At 34.8% G+C, this 26,433-nt stretch overlaps 1 protein-coding gene across 1 annotated transcript in view; it reads left to right on the forward strand.

Annotated features, from left to right (window-relative positions):
- LOC145675638 (ras GTPase-activating-like protein IQGAP1) overlaps positions 1 to 22,181 on the forward strand; it is a 143,594-nt gene extending 121,413 nt beyond the window's left edge. Inside the window, exons 26-32 of the mRNA XM_081746191.1 lie at positions 1,038 to 1,164; positions 2,190 to 2,304; positions 8,819 to 8,995; positions 13,440 to 13,596; positions 14,209 to 14,333; positions 17,920 to 18,160; positions 20,305 to 22,181. Coding sequence (XP_081602317.1) covers positions 1,038 to 1,164; positions 2,190 to 2,304; positions 8,819 to 8,995; positions 13,440 to 13,596; positions 14,209 to 14,333; positions 17,920 to 18,160; positions 20,305 to 20,418 — 1,056 coding nt within the window. The 3' untranslated portion in view covers positions 20,419 to 22,181. The remainder of the gene's footprint in view (positions 1 to 1,037; positions 1,165 to 2,189; positions 2,305 to 8,818; positions 8,996 to 13,439; positions 13,597 to 14,208; positions 14,334 to 17,919; positions 18,161 to 20,304) is intronic.
- Positions 22,182 to 26,433: the final 4,252 nt, after the last annotated feature.

Below are 26,433 nucleotides of genomic sequence, written 5' to 3' on the forward strand. Positions count from 1 at the left end.
TTAAATGCTAAATAGGTATCGTTGTAAACATTATCTATATATTCGTGCCATTCTTTGTTTTATCATGTAGTTTCGGGACTTATTCTAATCACAATATGTCATATACAGTAGATACTTTTTAATACTACAGGTAAACAATTTGATATTGAACTTGCAGAACTCCCTCGTAGCTATATGATTAGCATGTGCGTCTTCCCTGCGGGAGACTGAGGTTCAAATCCCGATGGGAGCTCATGTTCGGATCTTACGTTAAGCTGCAGTTACACGTCTAATGTAGCCTCGGTAATTGAACGGAACGCTGAACTCCAAATTAACCAATCCTGAACTTGGATGTGCAAGAAGGATAAATAGCCTGCAACCAATAGAATTGAAAATCCAGAAAATATGTAAACTAAAATCAGGTTGCATTTCTTTCTTTTTAGGGGTCCCAGGTTCGATCCCAGCCCCCGCCAAGTGAACTTTGTGGTGGACAAACACCGTGTGCGTGGGTTTTCTCGGGGTTCTCCCGTTTCCTCCCACTTTCTTCATTCCACCATTTGCTTCATTACTCATCATCACCGGCATAACCGTGGGACGTAAAACTCACAGATTTCATTTCATTTCTTTCTTTTTATCCTTGTGTAAACCCCCATCCCCACCTTCAGATTTGAAATAATTCTTTAGCAACATCCGACTCATGCCTGTCCTTATTCTTCGAACAAGTGAAGGGTGTTGTGATATGATATGGATGATTTGCAGAATATGGAACCAGGACATCCAAATTCCACATTTTAAGAATGTGTAATATTAAATCAACTTATTAGCAGAATTCAGATCTTGATGATCTCAAGGTGAAGCTAGAACAAATTGAAGCGCTTAGAGGAGAAAGGTGTTAGCTGAATAATATGTGCAGATCAAATTAAATTTTCAAAACTTCATTTTTTTTCTTTCTTCATATTCTTAGTTCAATTCGTTGACTATCATTTTAAATGGAGGTGCTATCTTGTACTATTTGCACGTAAGCTATATTTCTTTTTAATCATATTGTTATTTTCCAGGAAATATGTGACACACACCAACTTTTGCTTGAGTACCAAGAAAAAATTGCTCCAAATCCGTTAGATCCTCTTCGCGAGATTTTAAGGGAACTAGGAAATAAACCCTCAGTTGCCTTTTTGCTTGGTTGTAAGTATCTATTTAAACATTACTTCGTCTAGATTAATACATTTTTATAGTTGTTAAATTTCTTCAGTGATAATTTGCATTGTTTAAAATTTTGAGCAAGCAATGAAAAATTTTCTTTGAGCACTTTTTATTTGTTGTTTGTGCAAACGATGCTTTTATTCAAAACAATCGCTAGATTACCTTCTTAATTTAAATCTTTGATTTCTTTCCTATTGATATATTTTTGATTATTTTTAAATATGATTGCCTCATTTATCTCATGAAAATATTCTGTAAACTTGGTTCAACAAGGTTTAGAGTAAAACACTGTACGTAAGTAATTTTGCCAAAGTCCCAAGATTATGGTTATCTCTTAGTTTCTGTATGAATGAAAACAAATTAATAAAAAGAAGCATTCAGTTACGGAATTTAAGTTAAAGAAAATCTCATTTGCTAAAGCTTTGTTAATTTGTGAAAGTAAATTTGGTAATGGAAGTTTGTCCCTGATTTCATGTCAAGGAGCAAAAAGTTTTAACTTTTCACAATTTACGCGCTGTGTTTAAAACATAAACCAACTTAGTTCGTAGTTGCAGTATCCCGTGTGATTTATTTATTTCTGGAGAAAACTTATTACTGGATTATTTATTCCTGGAGAAAACTTACTGCTGAATGTTATCAAGAGTTTTCAAGTATGCCTTCTGAAAAATGCAGCAGACAGTCGAGTATGTTGTACGAAGCGATATCATGTTGCTGATGATACCACAGCAAAGTTGTTGAGATTTGCTTGTGATATGTCTCGAATTATTGAAGACCCACGGTTACAGTTGGTATTTAAGAGCATATATAAAGCTTTTTAATTCATTTAGAAACTCGAGTGTTAGTAAACCGTATTTATTCAGTATATCTCGAATCTTATCTAATTTACTCCTTCATAGTAGCACCAGAATAACATCTAGGTTGTGCGTGTACGTACCTCAAATGAAGCTATCGCCTGTATCCAGAATTCGTAAATCTTGCAGTTGACAAGTCTTTTTTTTCATCTACAGTGACGGACGAGGAAGCTGCTAGTCGTTTGGCTAAGACTGAAGTATGTTTGACTTTGGTTAATAAATATGAAGTACCTGAAAATGAAGAATTAGCATTAAGGAAACTCTTTATAAAGTAAGTAATATTGCTCTTCCTGTATTATTACAGTTTCAGTTTGTAAGAGTAAGTAAAATAGTACTTCTTTGGCTTAAGCAATTGAAAGACTTGTAAAAATTTAAAAAAAAAAAAAAAAAAAAAAAGGAAAAAAAACACTGTCTTGTACATTCTGTTTCAAAGATATAATTTTCAGAATTTTCTGCGTGTTCTTTTATATAGTAGTTAATTTACTGTAGTCGATTTAAAAGCATCAATGAATTTTTAATTCAGTACCTTACGAATATGCAATAAACCCTCGATATATCGGATTAATTGGGGCAGAAGTATGTTCATAAAATCGGGAATCCTTTAAATCGTGAATAGTTTTTACACTTAAAATTGTACACTTGATGTAAATATAAAATATAAATATACGATATGTACCATGTTAGCAAAAAAGAGTCATTATAACTGCGGATTATAAGAATGAAAAAAAAAAAAAGGCCTCAAGCTTAAGTTTGTTTTCCGTTGAATGTTGCTTTCTAATAATGAGTGATCTAAAAAGCTGATCGAAGTTTCGCCTCAATAATTCCTTTTCCTCAAGTGCACTACATTAGTCAAAATCTGACTGTTAAATCCGAATTCTGTTGATTCGAGATTAGTTAAATCGTGGGTTTATTGTATTTATCATAAACGAAGTCCTAGAAATGATTGTGAAGCCACTTTTAAACTTGATATAATTAACAATAAAATTATTATTATTATTATTAGTAGTAGTAGTAGTTGTTGTAGTTGTTGTAGTTGTTGTTGTTGGTGGTGGTGGTGGTGGTGCCGCCGCCGCCTGTCCTGGGAATAATGAGATGGTTTTTAAATTGTAGGCCTGGAAATGTTTTTCCACTTTACGCGATTTTCAGCACCCTCTTTTAATTTCAGGTTGTTTTTTAAATCATCGGTTAGTTGTATTCTTCTTTCTATTCCTCGCTTTCCTTCTGTGATGGTATGAGGGAGACAATTTCTTCGCAAGATGTGTTAAATCTAATTGGCCTTCATACGAAAAATACTAGCTGAAAGCGTTCTCTTCTCTGCTATCCGTTTTGAAACATCCTCGTTTGTTACACTCTCTGTCCATTTTATCTTTGCCATCTTCATTCAACACCAGATCTCGAGGCTCTTTAAATATTTCTTTTCTAACTTCTATAATATCCCGGTCTCTGAATCATACAGTCCAATACTCCATATATAGCACTTGACCAACTTCATCCTTAGTCCAATATTAAGCATGCTAGTTAAGAGAATCTTTTCTTATTGAGTTCTTTGGCTATGGCAATTCTTGACCTGACCTCTTTGGTGCAGTAAGCTCTTTCGTTAAAATATTGCCCAGATACTTGAAATTATTGATTTCTTTGTTCTCTTTGTTCTACTTTGACCGTAAGGGCGCGTTTCCTCAGGACATTCTCATGACTTTCGATTTTCAATGTTGATTTTCATTCCATATACCGTAGTTTCCCAGTATCAACTATTTTGTCAATCATTTCTTATAGTCCTTCTTCGGTTCTAGCTGTAATAACTGTATCAGCTGCATACCTGATCTTGTTAATGATCTGCCCTCCAATTTTGAAATCACCAGTTCCCAATAATATCTCCTTCATTAAACATTCACTGTAAATGTTGAATAATTGTGGCGACATACTACGCCTGTGTCTGACTCCTTCCAATCTCCGCACTTGGTTTCTCCTTCATTCAAGAGCAACTTTACTCGTTGTCCTATGTACATATTGCAAATGAGTCTTCTGTCTCTCCAATTGACCCCTATTTGTTTAAGTATTTTCAGAAGTTTGATCCAATTGACTCGGTCGAAAGCTTTTTGCCAGTCAATGAAGGACAAACATAACTTCTCCTTTACGTCAAGAACTCGTTCTGAGATAATTCTCATCATGCGAATGACATTTCTGGTGTCTTTTCCTTTCCGGAATCCGAACTGATCTTCCTCCAACATCTCTTCTATCTTATTTTCCACTCGTCTCGTCTCGTCTCTTCAGTATGCGCGCAATAATCTTTCCAGTGTGGGAAATAAGGCTAATGGTTCTATGATCGCTGCACTTCTTTGCTTGCATTTCCTTGTGTAATGCAACCATTGTAACATCACGAAAATCCTCTGGCCATTCTCCACTCAAATAGACCTTGTTAATATGTAAAGACAGTACTTTCGTTGCACTGTCTTCTGATCCCTTGAGCAAATCTGCTGGTATGTCATCATCCCCAGTGGCTTCCTGCTCATGTGTTTGATGGTTTGTACTACTTCACTTGCTAATATACGGGTCCCTTTTTCATCATCATGAACCTTTTCCTCTGTTTCGATCGCTTATCTTTGGGTTCTTCTGATCATACAGATCTTTAATGTATTCCTCCCAAATTCTAAGGATTCTTTGATGATCAGTGACTGCATGACATTGTTGATCTTCGATTCCAAACATTCATATACTTTTGTTAGCTTTCCCTCCTAATTCTGGTGCTTTCTGATACATCCGATCATATCTGCCACGCCACTGAAGTTCCATTATTTCTTCACATATCTGTTCCATGTACTTCTCCTTGATTTTATTCTCTCTTCTCAGTTCATAATTCAGCCTTCTATATTCTTTGATGTCCGTGATTTTTGTCCATCTGCGTTCCTCAATTTTCTTAAGCATTGCTTCAGTTATCTATAGTTTTCTCGGTGCTCTTTCCATCCTGCCAATGTTATTGTGGAGTGCGCCTAATAGAATATGTTTAACTTTTCCCCAACTATTTTCTACATTGCCTACCATATCGCCCATTGCACAGAATTTTTCTTCAATATCTTTTCTCTTTCCCATCACTGTCCATCTTAGTCGCTCTAAGTTCCATTTTCGATTTTTTTGTTCCCGTTTTTCTTGATTGACTTTAAGACTTTAGATTTGCACTTCCGCCACTAGAAAATAGTGATCGGAATCAATGTCCGCTCCTGGTAGTGTTTTCATGTCTCGTACATTATTCCTGAAACGTTGCCTGAGAAGAATATAATCGATTTGGTAGCATTTCTTATTTTCTGGAGGGGCCCGCGGTGATAGAGCGTTCACCTCTGGTGCTTGGGGTCCCTGGTTCGATCCCAACTCGCGCCAAGTAGACTTTGTGGTGGACAAACACTATGTGCGTGGGATTCCTTGGGGTTCTCGCGTTTCCTCCCACTTCCTTCATTCCACCATTTCATTCATTTCTCCTCATCACCGCCTCCTTTAGCCTAACAGGCATAAACGTGGGACGTAAAACTCAAAGATTTCATTTCATTTTTCTTATTTTCTGAACTTCTCCACTTGTATTTTTTTTTTTTTTTTCTGTTCTCAAACCAGGTATTCGTCACGACCATATCATGTTGCCCACAGAACTTGATAAGCATTTGGCCCCGTTCCTTTCCTCTGCTGAGTCCAAATGTCCCCACCCATTCCCAGCTTCTTCTGTTACTTCGCTATTGAAATTTCCCATTACTATGACCTTACCTCTTCCTTCCTGATGCAATATGTCCCTAGTCTCATCATATATTACTCCTACTTCATTGTTATTGTGCTCGGCTGTTGGCAGATATACTTGAATTATGATAATATCCACTGATTTTGCACTTACTTTTAAAAACATCAAGTGGTCATTGCAGCATTCCACTTTGGTTACGCTTGTTGCTGCTTCGTTCTTCATTGTTATCGCACACCATTCTCGGCCTTAACGCCACCCGAATAGAATATTGTACAATTTTCCGGTACTATCTCACAATTTCCTGACCATCTCACTTCACTCAAGTCCATTATGTTCACTTTACGTTTATCCATTTCCACTTCTGAATTTCCATTTTACACGCACGTCGTAAAGTTCGTATGTTCCAGTTTTCCATGCTGAACTAAAAGATACTATTTATTTTTTTCTCTGATGATTCTTGCCAAAGTAATCCCCACTCGGAGATCTGAAATGTTTTACCTCAGGAAGAACCATCATTATATTTATTCTCCTCCGTCCTTCCTGGGAAAAAGATATTCCCATTTTCCTTCTACACCTTCATGCCGTTAACTACCTTGTGGTTCATCCGCCTCCGCCTTTTAGGACGGTTTCTCCTCCTAAGGACCAGAAGGTGTCCTGATCTCCACCCGCTCATCAGCCCTCCGAGGAGGCCGTTGACACCTGATTGAGGTTGACTCGTTATTCCGGGAGTCAGTCGGTCCCCATCAACGTTAGGCATCTAAGACGTTGTCTGCTTTCTCCCACGAGGAGATGTAGGTTGAGATTTTTTCCTTCGTTTAGGATGGGACCTGAAGGCATTCCTCAAATCTCTCCAGTATTTTCGAGAGCAACAATGAAAAATATAGGGGGGAATTTTGACGGGAATTGTTCAGGGGCTATGTTTAAGGTACCATTCCAGTATTCACCTAGGAAACAACCTGTAATAAACCTATCAGTATGGACGACCACGAGATTCGAACCCAGACCTGCCAACTGGGAAGTGATAACTAACTGTACACTTGGCGCCTGCTTGCTAATATATACAATATCTTGTGATGTTCCAATATATTGATATTGTAACTTGTAGATTCTGTAGGATGCATATTTATCATAGAAAAGATTCAGCTTGCATCTCGTGCTATTTAATCTCTGTTAAAACCTCATTCTGTTGTTCGGTATTTCGGTCCGCCCTGGACCAATAGACGCAAGCACTCCTACCGCAAACTGGAAGAACTTACTGAGATATTATATAGTTTTTTTCTTCCTGCACCGTGCTCGTGGGTTTTCTCGGGGTTCTCCCGTTTCCTCCCACTTTATTTCATTCCACCATTTCACTCATCTCTCATCAACACCGTCTCCTTTAGCCTAACCGGCATAACCGTGGGACGTAAAACTTAAAGATTTCATTTTTCTTCCTGCAATAAGGAAACACTCTTTGAGTATTCAAAAATCACTAAATTTATTTAATACTTGAAGGTTTGAATATGTCCATTCACTTTTAAAGTGTGAAAATAGTGTAGGATTTTGTCTTATTATGAGATACTTTCACTTCTCACTAACATCTTTCACTGCTTGCACTTTTTCCTGTAGAATAATCCAATTTTGTTTGTTCGTATATATACAAAACTTGCTTATGGATATTAGAATGATATTCATGTATTTCCGTTACAGAAATGTCACTGTAAACTGCGAAATGTTTACTGTGTGCAGATCACAGTTGCCAGAAGATGGTAATGTAAGACTGGTTACAAATTAAACACTATTTACATATGTACAAATGAAGAATAAAATTATATTTTATTCTAAATTGATCTTTTAGTTCTTTACTATGCAATTCATTGGTGATCTAGATTTCTGCCGTCTATATTAAATTTTGGATTCTTTGTTCTAATGAAAAACTATTGAAATACGTTCCTTTCAATATTGTTGGAGAAAGAAATAGCACATCAATTCTTTTGATGCCATGTCCTAATTCATGTCTGCCTGTCTTGAAAAGCCTGCCATGGGGAGTTCCTCTTCTCTAATACCCCTGATTTGCCCTTCACCCTCGTCGAGATTTTTTAAAATCCTATATAGACTTCTCTGCGTCAACAAGGCGCGGAATAAATTTTAGGTAATGATAATTTTTCTCTGTAATGCTTTTTGTATTTCACAAGTGAATGTTTAGTGAAACATACTTTGTGAATAAAATTTTCAGTGAAAACTGGAACAAGTTCTGAAAATCGGGGATGTTAGAGGAGAATCTCCCCCCGTGTCAGGCCTTTCAAGGCACTTGCAAGAATCGGGACATTACATCAGTGAAATTTATGTGCAAGATTCGTACTCCAGCAGCAATGAAAGGAATGTACTGAAATAATTTTTCATTAAGACAAAGAATCCAAAACTTAGTATAGATGTCGAAAATGTATATCACTGGTAGAATTGCATAATAAAGATCTAAACGAAAGATCAATTTAAAACAAAGTGTAATTTTATTCTTTATTTATGAATAGTGTTTTATTTAATTGTACTATGTAAATTTTAAAAATTTAAATTTAAAAAGTTTTACATCACAGGCTTCTGACAACATTAAACATTTGCAATTTACAGTGAGAAATCTGTAACGGAATTACCTGAATATCATTCTAACATTCATAAACAAGATTTGTGTATATAACATAAACAAACAAAACTGGATTATTCTAAGGGAAAAAGTGCACACAGTGAAAGATGTTCGTGAGAAGTGGAAGTATCTTATAAAAGGCAAAAATCCCTACAAATACTATTTTCATACCTTAAAATGAATTAACTTAATTCAAACCTTCAAGTGTTAAAAATAATTTTAGTGTTCTTTGAATACTCGAAGTTAAGTTCTTCCAGTTTGCGGTAGAAGTGTTTGCATCTATGGGCTCAGTGCGGACCGAAATATCGAGGAATAGTATGAGGTTTTAACAGAGATACAGTAGCACCAGATGCAAGGTGAGTCTTTTCTGTATCACTGTTCTCTTGTTATACTTTCTGTGGATGTATACTTATTAGTTACTTATTGCATTTTATTGCCTATAAACAGAACCAAAGAAATGACTGTTGCTGTTTTACCATTCCTTCGTGGGAACACACTTCTCGATGGCTTATTACACGAAGCAACTTCACAACAGGAGGAAGAGTTCTCTAGTAGACAAAAGCATAAAGACCAACAGAAGGATCAGAGTATGATAGGGGATATCTCTGGCAACACTGAAAGATGGTAAGCAATTGTATGTAGTCACTTGTTAGAAATAATTTCACCTATTGTTTTATTCAATATAATTTTGTGTTATTAAACTGCTGCTTTCGAACTTTATTAAAGTATACCATGATTGCTTACTTTCACATACTTGTATTCTTTCAATACTAAGAATGGTGTACAATTATTTTATTAATTAAAAGAACACTATTACAGATAATATAATTTTAAAAATCCAAATTTAGAAATTTATGGAAATTTACGTCTTGTATGATATACGAGTAATTGTTTGTTCCTGATTATCGTTTGACTATTTTCTTTCTACATTAGTACTCTTAAAAATTCATGTATATGTATGATCTGTGCGCGAAGAAAAGCTTATCATGAAGAAGATTTACGCATGTTAAGGACAAATAGATTTTTTCTCGATAGTAGAAATGTCGATTGACTTACAGCATTGGCATTGCTTTCACGAAACAACAAGAGACTTCAGTACAACATTGCTCCTCAGAGGTGTGCTAATACATACATTTCTAAGAGTATGATGTTTAACATAACCCTGAGGATGCTAGTAGCAAATTAGTCGTTATCATCGGAAACACAATTAATAAATTATACATGACTTTAATTCGTAGAATAACTTATTTATTTTTAATATTATTTTACATAATTATCATGTCATAAAATATTTAACAATTCTGGATTTCAACTTAGTTTTTAATCATCCAGGTTACATGAGATAGAACCATTAAACTTAGACGTTATACCTGATCTTATAGCCTAATCATGTAATTCAGATCTCTTGGAGACAAAATAGTGTCGTGGGAAAAGGTCTATCTGTTCGATTGCCTATGCAACACAAATTGGGCTGGATCCAAGCTTGGTGTGGTTCTGAATCCGGTAAATTGTAAGTCTCGTGTTGCATAAGAATATCACAAAATCATTCAATCTATTCTTATTGTGTCGAACCTGGAATTAAATGTACTATTCATTATAGTACATTTAAGTCCCTATAGAAAAATCGGAAAATTTCTGTTCTGTTACTGCTATATCTGAAATTGAAACTACATCATTTCTTTATCCGTTCATTATACCATCTTGTCATATTATTTCTTTGAGTTCGTGTTTTCTGAATCTGAAGTGGTTATTTATTTATTTATTTATTTATTTTCAGATTTAAATACCAGATAAATTTATTCGTGAATATATTTCTGTTTTATGTGATATTTTTTTAAAGGCATGAAGATTTAAAAGCAGATTCATTCTTTATTAACATTATAGAGGAGATCAAAGGTTAGGTTATATAAGGATTTATGGTATATATTCAGTATGTCACTTTCAACATCAGTGCACGTAAGTAAGCGATGTTTCCAGTTTTTCAGAACCTTTAATAGAACGCCTGGCATAATAATATTACGCATTGTACTATGGCTTCCTTCAGATGCTGGATACTCTATATCTTAACTTTGTAGACTCTCGCCTTTAAATGATCTCAAAGATAAAAATCCATCAGTGTTATGACTGGAGACCGCAGTGGCTACCCAGCGGGACCACGGTGACTTGTCCATGCTTGTGAAAATTGGACATCTAACTTTCACGGACAATTAACCCATAAAGGGAAGAGGCGGAAAAATCACCAGCTTCATTTAACAGTTATCCTTCAAGAAGGTATTTATAATTCTCCGTGGTAAAAGCACCTTTGATGAGAAACGAGCTAATTACTATGTCTTCGAATCTGGTACCACTTCATGGTCTTATTCCTTACTGTGTTTTCGTAAGATTTATCGAATGAGGACTTGTTTCAATCTAATAACTAGTTTTGTTTGTTGATTTTCCCATTAACGTAAAACAGCGCCTCATCATTCAACTAAACAGTTGATGGAAAGTCTGTTATCTTATTGATGCTGTGGCGTTCCTACTCACAGAATTGTAGGTTACTGTCCGAGTCACCCTTACTAAGGTGTTAGAATATTTGGATTTTGTATGGATGCCCTTCTTGTGAAAAATGCGACACACACTCGAGTGCTCTTCGTTGGTTTATTATACACAGCAACACACTAGTTGATGTACTTTCATTTGTGACAACCCTCGGTCTCTCACCGCAAAGTTCGTCGTGCACACTACCCCCCTGTTAACAGTTTTGCCAAATTGTTATGCATGATTGACGCCCTGTCTTGGTATCTGGTTAGATCCCTCTGCTTGCTTATATAATTTAGATTCTCCGCTGTGAAAATCACTTCCAGGCGTTCATGACGATATCCTAGTACAGATAACACCAATTTGTAACATAAGATCCGCAATTTGTATATTTATATAACCAAGGTTACTGATTTATGAAAATTCACCTAAACACTGCATTATGATATTACCTTTTTATTGTAGTACGTAACAGTTAAACATTTACACACCTTTTAAAAATTGCACATACAATTGCCACGAGATGGATCCTTCGTTTTTATATATTATTTATTTTCGTTGCTATGACAACTAAACTCACATCGTCAAAACACTATCATAACAAAATATTATCGCATAACAACAGAAAAGAAATTACTTCTATTTCTCTTTTTATATTCTTCTTCTTCTTCCTTTCTTGAACAGGTTGTGCATATTTTAAAAGTACATTTTGCCCATAAATACAAATAAAGATGTTAAAAAAAAAAATACAAGTATCGTTACATGTTCGTCGTGTGCCTCAGCTGTACACAGTGATCTGAAACGAGGAAAATAGACTCGTGTGTAACGTGACTTTTGATACTTCCTGTAATATGATGTCATTTTCATAGTGAATGTCTTTACTTCAAATGATGTAATATGAATTTTATTTTATCTCCCTATAACTGAATGATTAGCACCCTCGTTCTCAATTCGATTCCCAATAGGAGCACATATGTAATGGTGGTCAAAATATGGGTATGAACAAGAATTGTGATTAAGAAAGAAAAAAAAAGCATAAGGTAGTATTAGGAAAAATTGTTAGGACATTAGAAACAAATAGCATCATGAAGGATGTGAAAGAAAGTATGCTGAAAAAAAAGAGGGAGGAGAAAATGAATTTTTTTCAGTTTAACGTTCTTTGATTATGCCCGTTATGCAAAGGAAGACAATGATAAAGCTAGTGAATGATGATGGAAGAATTGATGGGATGAGAATGTGGGAGGAAATGGAAGTACCCCGTGAAAACTCATGGAAGGGGGAGGGGAGAAACACTGCGATTGGTAAATTGTACTAAATTAATAATTGCTAAGTCACTGTTAGATGAAGATGATAGATAAAGACTAATCCACGGAAGGTCTAAATTTGCAGCAAGTGTCCTGCGAGAGATGGCGAAATAGTTTATGTTGATGATTCAGCATTGTAAAGGGATTGGTGAACCTCAAATCTGGTCTAGAAAGCCAAGAAATAAGCATTCGTTGCATTGACCACTTTTCACCTGTTTGAAACTGATGCATTTAGTCACCCTAGCTCTTTGTGAGCTCTAAGATTGATAAATTGATTTTTATTCTACGCTAGCAATCTGCAGGGTTAAAAAGTTTGATAATACGTAAGTATTGCTTCCTAATTGGTAGCAACATTTTACAATGTTAAAACGTTAAAGAATTCATAGTAACGCCTTCTAAATTAGAATTAATAAAATAATTTGCCTTAGTAGCGTTGAATCGTATTTTTTCACTACTGTATTCCATTTCCTCGCTGCAAATTAGACATTTTCTTTACAGGTTACAAACATTACTTTATGGAGTGTATGTACGAATTGAAATGTTTATGAAGTGGTTTGTGACTAAACATTCTTATATGAGAATCACAAAAGGAAACATCGGTATCAATATTAAGGAGTATATCAGGGATTTTGGAAGTAAAAATTTGGTTGTTTCAGGATTATTTAAGAACTTAGGTGAAACCAAACACTATAAAAACCGTAAAAATTTTATATAGAGCTTCATTTTCTTCAAAGTAGTTTTCGAACCTTATTTTATTAGGACCAAGCAACCAAAAATTAATCTACAGCAGCGAGCTTGTTAAACAATACAATTATATTATATACAGAAATAGACATTCTACCATTAATTTTAATCGCTCATAAATGGATAACAAAACTTCGAAGAACTAGTTAATTTTCTGCTTTTTAGTGGTTCTAATTTCAGTTACTACATTTCGCTCTCTCAAGTTTCCTCACATTTTAGTTCCTTCGTTAAACGCTACTGAAGTGAACAACGAATCCTTTTAGTTTTCTGTGGTATAGAAAAGACTTACAGGATGCAATTACAAGTAATCAACTGATTATTCTGAATACAGTTACTAGATGACGTTTACAGTGAAGAAATGAAATATCCACATCTAGAGTAAGGAAAACCTATGCAATAATTCAGCACTTCCAAAGTAAATTGGTTGATTAATGCTACAATGTTATTAATACCCTTTCTTTCTTTCTTTTACAAATGCTTCTTGTATATTTCCTTTTCAGTTATTCCTTGCGAGAGTATAAGCGAGAGATATCAGAGAATCTGAAGAAATTAGCTACAGCAGGCTACGTTACGTGTAGAGATGGCTATCAAACGTTATTAACAGCAATTGCAAAGGACATTCGAAACCAAGGAAAATATCGAGTGTTCAGATCGAAGGTATAATTTTATGATATTCAAATTATCGAAAATTATTACAGGATGCGGCAGAAACAACAAACATATTTGAATTAGAATACATTTTAAATACTACGAGTTAGTATAATATGTTCATGTGATCGTAAAATAGACACTATAAAGATCATCACACTTGCATGTGACGGCTTGTAGAGCTCTTTTTAAAAACACATCATGTAGATGTTCACCATCATTTCAAACGAACTATTTGAGCATTGGTAGTGTGAGGTCTGGCATTGTATTCCGTTGTGCCTCGCGGATGCATTAAGTTCTTCCACTGTTACTGGTTTGGTTTGGAATATCTGCTTCCTCCAATAATCCTAGAGGAAGATATCGGGCAACGATCATTGGCCATGGAACGATACTACATCTCCCCGCCAGGGATCAACCTACAACATTAGGAAAGACATTATGTTTTAACGTTTTCCTTGTTTCTGCCGCTTCTTGTATTATAGAATTCAAAATTCTTCCATTAATATTCTGTAAATACATTCATAATTGTAAAAGTTAATTCAGGTAGATGTAAATGCGATTCTTAAATATTTCGATATATTCGATGCTAAACATTTTTCTTTTCAACTGTTTTTTCATTAGGAACTGGAAACTTTGAAATCAACTAAGATTGCATTGAAAGGGAAGACTGCATTTTATGAAGAGCAAGTGGAATTTTATAATCAATACATAAAGAAGTGTTTGGAAAACCTTAATGCTGGGAAAAGGTAAGTGTATTGATGTTTTATGAGTAAGGGAGCTACTCGTAAGAATGAAATTGTTCCTGCTGTGCTTCTACTATATTGTGATGTGATTCAGCAGGGTTTTAAAAAAACCAACCCACCTGGGCCTATATGGGTTTTTCAGGTATTTTCGGGTTTTATTGGGGTTTTCGGGTTTATTTTTTTTATTTTATTTATTTATTTTTTTTAATATTTCAATGTCTTAGGGGTAAAAGTGTTAAAATATGATTTATATATTAAGATTGTTATTGTCACAATTTGCAACAATTTTTCTTTTCACTGCGTTTTGAAAAAAATGGCCAACATTTTGAAATTTTACATAGAATTGCCAAGAAAATTTAGAATGTCTCGTGTTTCTACCCTCAAAATTTCATCTTAAAACTCCGAAAACTGCACCCAGCAGCGTGGATACGCTATTTAGTAAAATGGCTGCCATTTTGAAATTTTAAGTTGGATCGCCGCCAAAATATATACAGCTAATTTAGAGTGTCTCGTGCTTCTACTTTGAAAATTTCAACTTAAAAGACCGAAAATTGCGCTTTGTAGCGTGGATACCCGCTATTTAAAAAAAAAAAAAAAAAAATGGCCGCCATTTTGTAATTTTACTTAGTATGCCGCCAAAATCTATACAGGAAATTTAGTGTGTCTTGTGCTTGTACCTGAAAATTTAAACTTAAAAGACTAGAAAGTTGTACACTGTAGTGTGTGTAGTACAGGCAGACAAACAAACAAATGTAGATCGAGTCATCCCAGGAGCCTCAGTGACATTCGCCAAATATGAACACCAACGGTATAATTCATGATTTATAAAATGAATGTTTCAAAATGTCTTATATGATCGAGATAAGACGAAAGGGCTTAATGCATGAAATCAGTCGTTACTTTATAATGCCAAAAGGAACAGTATAAATCCTCTTTAATTAGAACAGAAGGTAAATACTGAACAGGGTTGTTAAAATAAAAATTTAATTCGGGTCTACAAAGAAGACAGTATCTGCCAATATTTAATTAAAAATCTTCGCTACTGGTAGGTATATTTTTTATTGTTTGAACAAGCCTTCTAGTACCAGTTTGTTATATTTAATATACCGTGCTGAATTCCCTTAAGATTTTCGCTAGGGAAACAATGGTCTAGTTGTTCTATTGTGTGAGAAACTATATACAAGCTATTGCAGCACATCAATTGTGTAAACAGTTCAGGTGCTGAAGTGTCATTATCAACTACTTTCACTCGCAATGGAGACATTTAATAAAATAATAGAAACACTGGTGTACAACAACACGTAATCTTTGTGAGCTGTTAACAGTTTGGGTTAGTGCTGTATTGCGTGATGGTGAGTAGTACGCGATTCAATATAGTATCGATTTGTGTATGAAATAGGTCAAACATTGTCGGTGCAAAATGATGAGATCTTGGAAGAGGGATAAATTATGGGTGCGTAGTTAGTTGAAGCAAGTGTCACTATCTTACGTGTATCCGAGAGGAAGTGTGTCCAAGGTAATGATAGCATATAGAATGTGACATAAGAGAACCAGAATAGTAGATGGAAACGAAGCCTATACAAGAAATTGCTGAACATTCAAGGGAATTGTAACAAAAAGTCCTAGAGCTAATGCGGTACAATTTACTGCTGAACTCAGAGTATCTGAAACGACTTGTTTCTACATAGTCCGACGAGAGCAGCATAACCTCAACATCTGCGGTCAGATTGCGTTTCGAAACCTCTGATCACCGCTCCGCCAACATCGCTCCGCCAACATAATAATGCGGAAAAAAAAATGTGTAGAAATAAAACGTAGATCGCCGATGACTAACAGAGTAATATGATCCAACAAGTAATTTTAGGTCGGGTTTATGTATAGCTAACTCCGAAAGGGAGCATGCTTCGCACTGCCTACTTCCTATATTGATGTTGTCTGCAACTTCATGGATATGTAATTACTCTTAAAGGACCAATTAGTACTAGTGATCTTGTAGACATTTTAGGTGATCAGTTTTTTTCTGTGGCACGAATTGTGCGCCCCAGTTCCGCGACGAGTGAAATGTGTACTACAGGCTGAAGGTGGTCCAACACCGTATTAATAAGATAAATTTCGTTATGTTAAGGTGTTTCCATTACTTTGATATTATCTGTATATCAAATATGATGTTAATGTTACTGATGATATCCTATATATTACGATTCCTCTTGTATGATGATATATTGTTACCTAAGAATGCTTCCTTACCTCTTGTTTTGCGGATAGAAAACCCAGATGTGTATTGAAAATAAAAATTTACAACTGTCCATGACAGAACCATTAATGAGTGTGCAGCTTATCAGTGCTATATTGTAGTAGAGACCAGTAGCGATATTCAATATAATCGCTAAACTATATAGATCGAATTGAAAAAATAAGTTGCTACGTAGAAAAATAAATCACTACTCCATTGTCCAGATCCGACTTTGCAAATGCTAACCCTGCTCTCGATTGGTCGTACTATGACGGTTAGTAGAAAACTGAAATTCATCTGCGCGAATTCCTAATTTAGAATCTAGATTATATGGGATTGTGCTTAATTCCGTAAGTTTTCTCGAGGTTTTCTCCCAATCTCCATTTCACGTTTTTTGTAATCGTTCGTTCTCACGATTTAAAATTGATATACTTATGTTATTAATTAACTAATTTTTCCATTAGATGTATTCCTTTACTGTTTTTGGTGTAAGAGACCCGCCCGTCTCCTTCAGCTTACAGGACATAGCCGTAATACGTTAAAGTCAGTTAACCCACAGGAGTAAAGAGAAATTTTGTCTATTGAAAATAACTTCAAAAATATTGGAGGTAATGTTTTGCTCCTTACGTCTATTGTGGGCAAATGAATGAACAAATCTCAACACCATTAAGTCTCTTAATTTATATTCTACTTGGACAGTATAGTTGTAGTCTAGTCCCGATGGATTTATTGAACTATGCATGGATGCTCTTTTTTTCGTCACATGTTCAAAAAGTTTCCTTCTGAAGACCTCTGCAGGAAATATTCACAAATGATGATCGGATTCATGTTGCAAAGTTAAAAAAAAAAAGGGGGGGGAACCTACTGTTTGATAGTTAATACCTATTAGGAGTGTAAATGTAGCTGTTTGTAAATCCAGAATTAAGGACTGGGTTTTGATACTTCATTACTTACAGGGTGAGAAAGCACGGATAAACCGAATATCCGTGGAGTTGACGATCTTACCTGCATCTCTCGCCATAGGTGGAAGTGAGAAAGGAATAATAATATGCTTAGCGGTTTGTAGTATAGTTATTAGCATGTATAATTACATTATTTAAATCATAGTGTGCGGATGGAAAAATAACACAGTATTACATACAAGTTTTTACATTGCAGAAGAAGTTTCACCGTGTATTATTTATAACGTATGTAGGTAATAATTAGTTACTACATTAGAGCTGTGTATGTTACGAACTATAATAGTTTTTACTTCAAAATACACTTATTTTCTAAAAGTTGGCTACTTTTCAATGAATCCGATAAAGGTGTCTTTTTTAGCATCGTAAATGTAGTAATTGTTTTCTTTCCTTTTAGTAACATACATGGACTAAAAGTTTCTGGGAAAGATTCAAGGAAAGTGAAGTCCAAAATAACACACAAATATAGTGCAACTTGGTTATGTGAGAAAGGTATTCTTCTAGAGGTCGAAGGTTTAACAACTGCAGATCTGAAGCATGTGCAATTTGAAATAACTGCTACGGATGAAAATGGAGTATTTGAAGTTGTTGGCAAGTTCATGGGAGTGGAAATGGAAAAAGTAAATGTAGATATCCAGGTAAGTATATAGTTCACATCTAACTAAACCGTTCCGTTTTATTCCATTTCCTTCACTACACGCCTGCCGACGAACAAACAAATCTTGTGTGTATCATTTTCTCTTCCGAAGTTCATGGTGGTGATGCCATGTTTATCTCGAGATGTGCGGTTCATTTCATTCTTCTTAAGAGAAAAAAGAAGGGAAATACTCTGTAACTACATATAAGCTATCACATAGAATATTAATTTATGCGTAGTCTATATATATATGATCATGTGACAGGCTCGTATTTAGGGAGTGCCTCATCTGAAATTTTCAGTTGCTGTTTAGGTAAATTTACGTATGTTCAGGTTACCGCCCCGTCCCTTCCTCTCGCACCTGCCCCTATCTTCTGATTAGGGTTTGTCATGTGAACGTAATGCCTAGAGATGATCAGAACCATATCCTGAAATATCTAGGTCTAGGTATCCAAGTCTTGGTTCTGAAACCGGGTATCTGAACATCGGTTCTGGAATCGGGTGACCTGGATCTGAAATTTTCTGGCCATCCCTAGTAAAGTGTCGCTTTACACAGTACATTTCAATGGAATAATTCAAGTTGCCCTCGTTCAAACTCACGAAGTACATACAAAAATTGGGAATAACACTAAGTAATTAGAACTTACTAGATTTTCAAGGTTTGATAACGGAACTCGTGGCTTATTCCGAATTTTTTCAAGGTATAAGGCTTATTCATGGATTCACGGTTGGGCGGGCACTCTGAAGCTTAAATTGTGTTACGTAGCTGGTTTAGGTATGATATTTCAATGGTGATAAACCAATTCTAAGAATTATAAACCAATTATGGATAGTCATTAAACAAGTAATAGAAAACTTTCAGTAGTTCCGCCAGTGCTTCGGTTCCTCACCAGGCAGTTTTTATTGTCGTGGTGTGGTCAGTAGTTATTTTTATAAACTTCCCGTTCATGAAAAATTTTGGACTGTTGAAAAGCCGTGAATTCGATTATTTAGCTTGAGTGAGAACCTTGTTAAACTATCCTGAAGAAAAGCACTCGATAAATTTGTTTGAAATATCGATCAAATTTTGAAGAATTTTTGATCTTCACAGGAATACTCCCTATTTAGAATTATGTTAATACAAAAAAAAAAAAATCATTTGACTGTGTGATATGCATATAAACATGTGCGATATGTTTGTTAAATGCGATGAAAAGATCCTTTTTGAAGAGACTGATAATTAGGGATGCGAAGTGGATTGTTCACAACAATGGTGTGCGAATGATATGGATCTCTGCATGATGAAAAGAGACATTCATCAGATTATTGTTATGCTCTTAAGTGGTTGAATTTTAAAGTTGGTGATTTTTCGACCTCCTATCAAAGAATCCAGCAAATCAGTTTGAGTGTATACTGTCGGCAATTGACAGTTCGAAGAAATTAAGAAACATTCAGAGCTTGTTAATTATAAAGGAATTCCAGTTGTTTCGCTCTCCAAACTTCGTGGCTTGGTATAACGTTCCATTCAAATAAGAGTGTGAATCAGCACCTTGTTCAGTTTTTTGACAATAAAGACAGGTTATTCTATGAACGAGGAATTATAAAGCTTGCTAAAAGATAGCAAAAGATGATCTAACAAAACATGCAGTATATGATCTTTGTTCTTTATACAAATAAATGATCATTGTAAAACAAAAAATACGTCATGTCTTTGTCGATAATCGCATAGAATATAATGTAATAAACTTGGCAAAAATAACATTAGGTGTCTAGGGAAGTGAGTGTAGTAAAATGGACTATTGAAGTCGATTAAAACTAGGCCGGCGGTTCGGGCAACAAATGTATTCTGCATTTCAAAATAGACCCTACTACAACGCTTTATAGCCCGTTCTTTCAATTTCTCTTCTCCCAACTTTTCCTTACATGATAGTGCGTTTAGTGAAAGTGTTTATAGTGTACTTTTTTTTCAGTGTTGTCAATAGTTTATTTACGTAAACAAGTGAATTAGTAATTTGATTTTATACGTATATTTAGATAATCTTGTAATCTGGTAGCGAAGAAACCTTTACTTGGCTGTAGATTATCTTGAGCTGTTATCTTTTCATAATTGTATAATATTAACAGTAATATTAGTGGAAAATAACAGTTCCGTTTTCTGTATTTCAGGAACTTCTTCAGTTACAGTTTGAAGGTGTTGCTGTAATGAAAATGTTTGGAAGAGCTAAAGTCAATGTGAATCTCTTGTTGTTCCTCATTAATACAAAATTCTATGGGAAGTAAAATTGTATATCTTCCTGATGTACACCTATTGTGTATCTATTCTAGAATGAGTGGTATCCTATCCATTCCTTTACATTCCTATTGTTTAGAAGTTATAGTATTATTTAATACTTGTAAATAATTTTACTTTAAAACTAATAGTTTTTTATAGATATATAGTGTATACTACCTACTTGCGTATGTTAAATCATGCTATTTTTTCTAATGAATTTTATTTTTGTCCTCTATCATTTTTATATACTTAAAGTTAACTGATTTTATATTTTTTGATTACAAGAAAACGTTAACTATAATGATCCATAAAATGAAAAAGAATATTGGTAACAGTGTCAGATAGATAAATTAAGCTATAGTAGGGTTGATCCCTGTAATAATAATAATAATAATAGTCATATTATTAATGAATTAATGAAATCTACTACTTCAAATGTATACTTTAGCAATTCTCATGAGCGTTTTCTAAGTTTATTTAAAATAATACAACTTTATGTGATAACATTGAAGTTCACAAAGGGTATAATAGTATTACAGGGTGTCTATCGGTCACGAAAGTCATGAAAAAGTCACGAAATCAGAAAATGGTCATGAAAGTCAAGAAATTTAGCTTTTGGGTCACGATTTTTTAAAAATCAGTACAAATATAAGTACAGACTGGAAAATTTTGTTCTATAAATCGTCAAAATTCACCACCAAAAATGTCTATGGTAGGCTTTAGACACTACCAAATCGCAAGCAAAACGCGCTTCTATCGCATGCATGAAAATTCAACCCAATTCCCTCCGAAATTCACTCTTGAGAATGTAACTAAATTTTATGGTTTGAGAAAGAAAAGGTCACGAAATTTCATTTAAAAAATTTAGTAGACACCCTGTATTAATTCTTGTGTTTTCGAAGTTATTTTGTATCGTGATGGAAAATCGCCTAATATGATGAAGCGCTATTCAATTAGTATGAAATTGGCTTATTTGGTTTAAGTTAAAATGTACGAATGTACTTATACCATTCAGATAATTTTTTAACTGTATATAAAACTGTAAAAAAAAATCTTTATAACATTCAGATTCATATTTGGATCTTCAGTGTATTGTTCTTAAAATATAACTTAATATTTGATTGCATGCATAAGAATATTTATTAAAAGTACATAAGTGATGGATGTTTTGTAAATATATTGACAATTTAATGTGAGATTTGAATGACATCTTTATTATTAGTTTGTAATGGGTATGATGAATGAAATTAGTAATGAACACTAACACTAATAAATCATAATGAAGTTCGGTTCTAAGATTATTATTTATACTACTATGTTATTAATCAAAGTATTAGTATATATAGCTTAACCATGTTTAACTAAAATTATTTAAAACTTCCTTGCTACGAAAACTTACAATTCCTAAAAGTTTTCGTGTAAACTTTCCAATACGAAATGTTCTTTGTTATTATTCTTCATGCTTCTCATTTCTTTATTTTTTCAAAAAAGGCTATATTTTTAATGTAACTGCTAATAGAGCATAGTGTGTAATGTAATGACTAAAATGTAAAAGCATAATGATGGAACAAACATTAATATGTACTTCAAGTGAGAATGAACTCGTGTTATTTCTGTAGCGCCAAGCGTATAAGATTTAAAAAAAAAATGAAATAGGTTTCTTTTGTATAATTCTAGTCAATGGACCATAGATACTATCTTTTTTTATATATTTTATATTGGATAACTATATGGATTACTAGTTCTTAATAAACATTTTTATTAACATGTATTAATGTTTTATTACTGAACAAATATGGCTCTTTTGCATTTTTTATGTTTTAGGAGTAATAGACAGAACTCAAAAGCAGTAGATTTAACTTGGTTAAGTGATATAACCTTAAGTTTGAAGAACCATTAATATTTTTGTCTTTTCGTAAAATTCATTCTATCGTATAGGATATTTGTACTAAGTCAGCATTGGTTGTCAATCAAAACGAATGAAATTAAAAGTCGTGGCTTTCTTCTTTAATGATATGTAAAATAAGATTTTATTTCATGTAACATAACTTGTATCCATTTTGTTACGTTCATGATACTTATCACTTTGCTACAATAATAATTATCATCATATATTAGTTTTATTAGTATGATTATAGTAAACCAGATACTTAATTTCTCTGCATGAAGTGAGTGATTCCAACAATGAACGGAATGTATCAGAACATCTAAACTTACGTTCTAATATTGAGCGCGCAATTTCAAAGCCCTGTACTAGGGTAACGTTATAAGTTTAAACAAAAATAAAACCAAAAACATTTTCGCAAATTATAACTTCAAAGTATTATTGTTATTACTTAATCGTTCAAATCAGTTTAAGAAAATATGGATCCAGGCATTTCCTGAGCTTATTGTTGGAAGGCATGCATTATCTTCTCTAAGAGTATGATGTGATGACCAGAATCTTTATTCGAAGAAGAAAACATCATGAAAAATGAAATGAAACTTTTAAGTTTTACGTCCCACGGTTATGTCGGCTAGGCGAAAGGAGACGGTGATGAGAAATGGATGTAGTAGTGGAATGAAGAAAGTGGGAGGAAATGGGAGAAAACCCACGCACACGGTGTTTGTCCACCACAAAGTCTACGTGGTGGAAAACATTGAGTTAATAGGTTATGTATAAGGATATGAGATATAATCTTTAACGATACATTTAACTACACTCTCAATGCTGCCGTCTTATTTCAAACACTACTGTCATGAATGATGATTCGACTTCTAGTCCGTTTTCATCTGAATCAGGAATTTCGAATTGATTCAAAAATAAAATTTATGTACGAATTAGAAGATAATAACTCTCTCAACTTCTTGGTTCTTATTTTCTGTTGATGTTTTAATAACTTCCAAAGGTTTATAGGAAACTCACTGCTAGTAATAGTTTTGTACATAAAATATCCGGATCAGCATGTTAATTAGAGCCTATAGATTAGTGACTTCGTTAGTAGATCTAAATGAAGAGCATTAAGCACATCAATGATATTGGTCTTGTTAACAGTTATGCGAGCAGTCTCTGATTCGATTCTCGGTGGGACACTTGGTCGGAAAAGTTGAAAGCTTTTTCAGACCAGCCATTCTGAGTGAACCTTCCCTTGGTTTTCCTCATTCACACCAGGAAAATCGTGGGATGATATCTAATATAATGGTCCCAGGCCGCTTCCCAATTCTCCCGGTAGTGTGATCGTCGAGGGACGTCATCCGTTATATGTGATAGGGTAACATGGCCATAGATACCTAAAGCCCATAACTCTAATAAATTCCTAATCCTAATCTTCGCTAACACTTACGGTTGGATTACCTAAGAAGGTTGGAAACAAAACATGCTTACAACATTTCAGAAGCTCAAAAATTGAAGAAAAGAAAAACTGGACAATAAAAATAATAAAACATCTTAATATGTTTCCTTCCCCTCATTTCCAGTTTATCGTGTAGAACGTAAAATTGCAAAAATAAATAATAATAATAATAAAAGATAGCCTTAAATCACCTAGAAATTGGGAAAAAATTCTTTAGTCAGTACAAAAGTTATTTCGTGAAGAAAAATGTGTAGAAATTATCAATTATCTTGCGTCTGTGGGGATACATATATAAGAATGACTAAAAGGAATATTAGCACTAGATTGAAGGAACATTTAAGGGAGTCCCGAAAGGATAATAATAATAATGTCTGGATTATTTAGGCACCTTCAATTAACCAAATATATAAAGACAGGATATTACCGTTTGGCACCTTGCATTTTTAATTCAAAGAAATGTTTCGAGGCATTTATATTAAGTTTAGATTGATGGGTGGGACCGATCGAAGTTTCTGACGCGCGCAGCGACTAACTCCTCTCGCCACTCTCAATCTTCGTGAACTGGCTTCATCCCGCCTAGATTTTGTTACCCTGGTAGCCAGGTGATTGAGAGTAGTGAGAGGATCGAGCCGTCTGCTCGTGAGGCTTTATCAGCTTTGTTTTCCTCAGTATATACATATTCAACTCTATATTTGTACAGTTGAAAAATAGTTTGCGATAGGTAACATACCAGACGTGGCAAATGCGTCTTCGAAAACAATACATTACAGCTTGAATATCACAGTATATCAACACATTATGCAGATATGCCAATACACTAGCAAAAGACACAGCGAGAAGTTCTGTTACAAAAATAGGCAATTGTTGAACATTAGTCCATTGAAATAAAATCTTTTGATCAGATGTTACCGCTAACGAGATGGGTGTACCAAACACAATAATCTTCAAATGAGCGCCAAATAGGCAGGGGAGTAAACATAATATGGTATATACAATGTAGAACATATGAAAACAATTTACAATGCAGAATAGCAAAGGCTATAGGGAAAGAAAGAGAAATGACAGGTGCGGCCCATATCACGTAACCGGCAAGGAGCTGCCTAACACGTTTTAATTATAAAAGTAGTTGCCAAAGGGAAGTACGAATGATATCAAGATATCTGTTATTAATGGAGACAGTATTTTGTGACAAATCATCCATCAGTTTTGTCTTCTATCCTCGCTTTGGACTCCCATTTGTTCAATCCTATCCTCTAGTCTCGTATTGTACTGAGCCATTTTATTATCCATCTGTTTTAATTGTACTTCAATTGGGCTAGTAACGGTTTGCAACATCATCTGAAATTGACTTGCCATAGACTGTAAACACAGGAGTACAGTATTCCGAAAATCACAGTGGATCGCATTGTTACATACAGTAAGATTTAGCCATGAGAAAGGTGTGTGCTAAGATGGTCCCCGAGGTAGTCAGAACATCAGAAGGCTACTTGTGTGACAATCTCGCGTGAACTGCTGGATCGCTATAAAGTGATGTGCAGTTTTTAGGTAACTGGTTATTCGTGATGGGTCTTTGAGTACGACCCCAAGTCAAAAAAAGCAAGGATGAGCAAGTCCCGGGCAAAGGTGATATTCACTGTCGTTTCCGACTCTAAAAGGTTATCTACAAAGAATGTATACCTCAGGGACAGACAGTGAACAGTAAGTTTTGCGTGGAAGTCCCCGAAAGGCTGCGGAAAAGAATGCAGCTCGTCAGGAAGGAGATCTTTGCCAACTGGAGGCTGCACAACACGCCGTGACACACCGCCTTCCTCATGGCAGAGTACCTGGCCAAGCACAAGGTGACAGCGCTGCCCCAGCCGCCCTATACCCCGATTTGCCACCACTGGACTTATTTTCGTTTCCAAGAATAAAAAGGGAGCTTGAAAGGGAACCATTTCAGAACGCTGGATAATGTCAAAAAGGCAATGAGGTACCTGAACGAGATCCCCGTCGATGTACAAGGGAGCTATTTCAAAGAATTTTAGTAATTTATACTTTGATCTGCAATAAATTTCTTTTCCCTGATTATTTCTAATTATTTCTGGGACATATCTTGTATAATGTGGATGGAAACTTAAAAGCCTTGAGAAAACACACGGGCATGATATGATGCACCACAAATTCACATAGCCCGGGATTGAACAAGGAATACCTTGCACCAGAGATAAGTGTACGACCATTATTTTTTTTAATTCGACCCAGCCGGAACATTTGTCTTCAGGTCTACTTAGTATCTATCCAACTTAATCCAATGAGACACGAATATGAACACAAAAACTTTGAGGACAGTTAAATATTCGCGCATGCTCCAAATGAGTTTTCCCTCACAATTGTTGGTCTTGACGTGGCGCTCTATATGGTATTTCGTGAGAATGAAGTACTTCAAGAAAAGATATCGTAACATATTTTCATAAGTGGCATAAATTCGCTCTCTTCCATCTTACTTCAACCCCAAACAATAGGAGTACCGTAAGACGGGGTTACTTTGCACATCAGGGGTTACTTTACACAAAATATGAAAAGAGTTTCAGAGTCTTCTGTCGGTAAAACCATGAACAGTAAAGAGTAAGTTTCAACTGCCTCCGTAAGATAGAACATCTAACTGTATTTTGGCTATAATGTTGGCGGTTAACATCAGTTCTATTTATCGGG

This window comes from Thermobia domestica, chromosome 2 (genome assembly GCF_964235325.1).
Source record: "Thermobia domestica chromosome 2, izTheDome1.hap1.1, whole genome shotgun sequence".
NCBI classification, from domain to species: Eukaryota; Metazoa; Arthropoda; class Insecta; order Zygentoma; family Lepismatidae; genus Thermobia; species Thermobia domestica.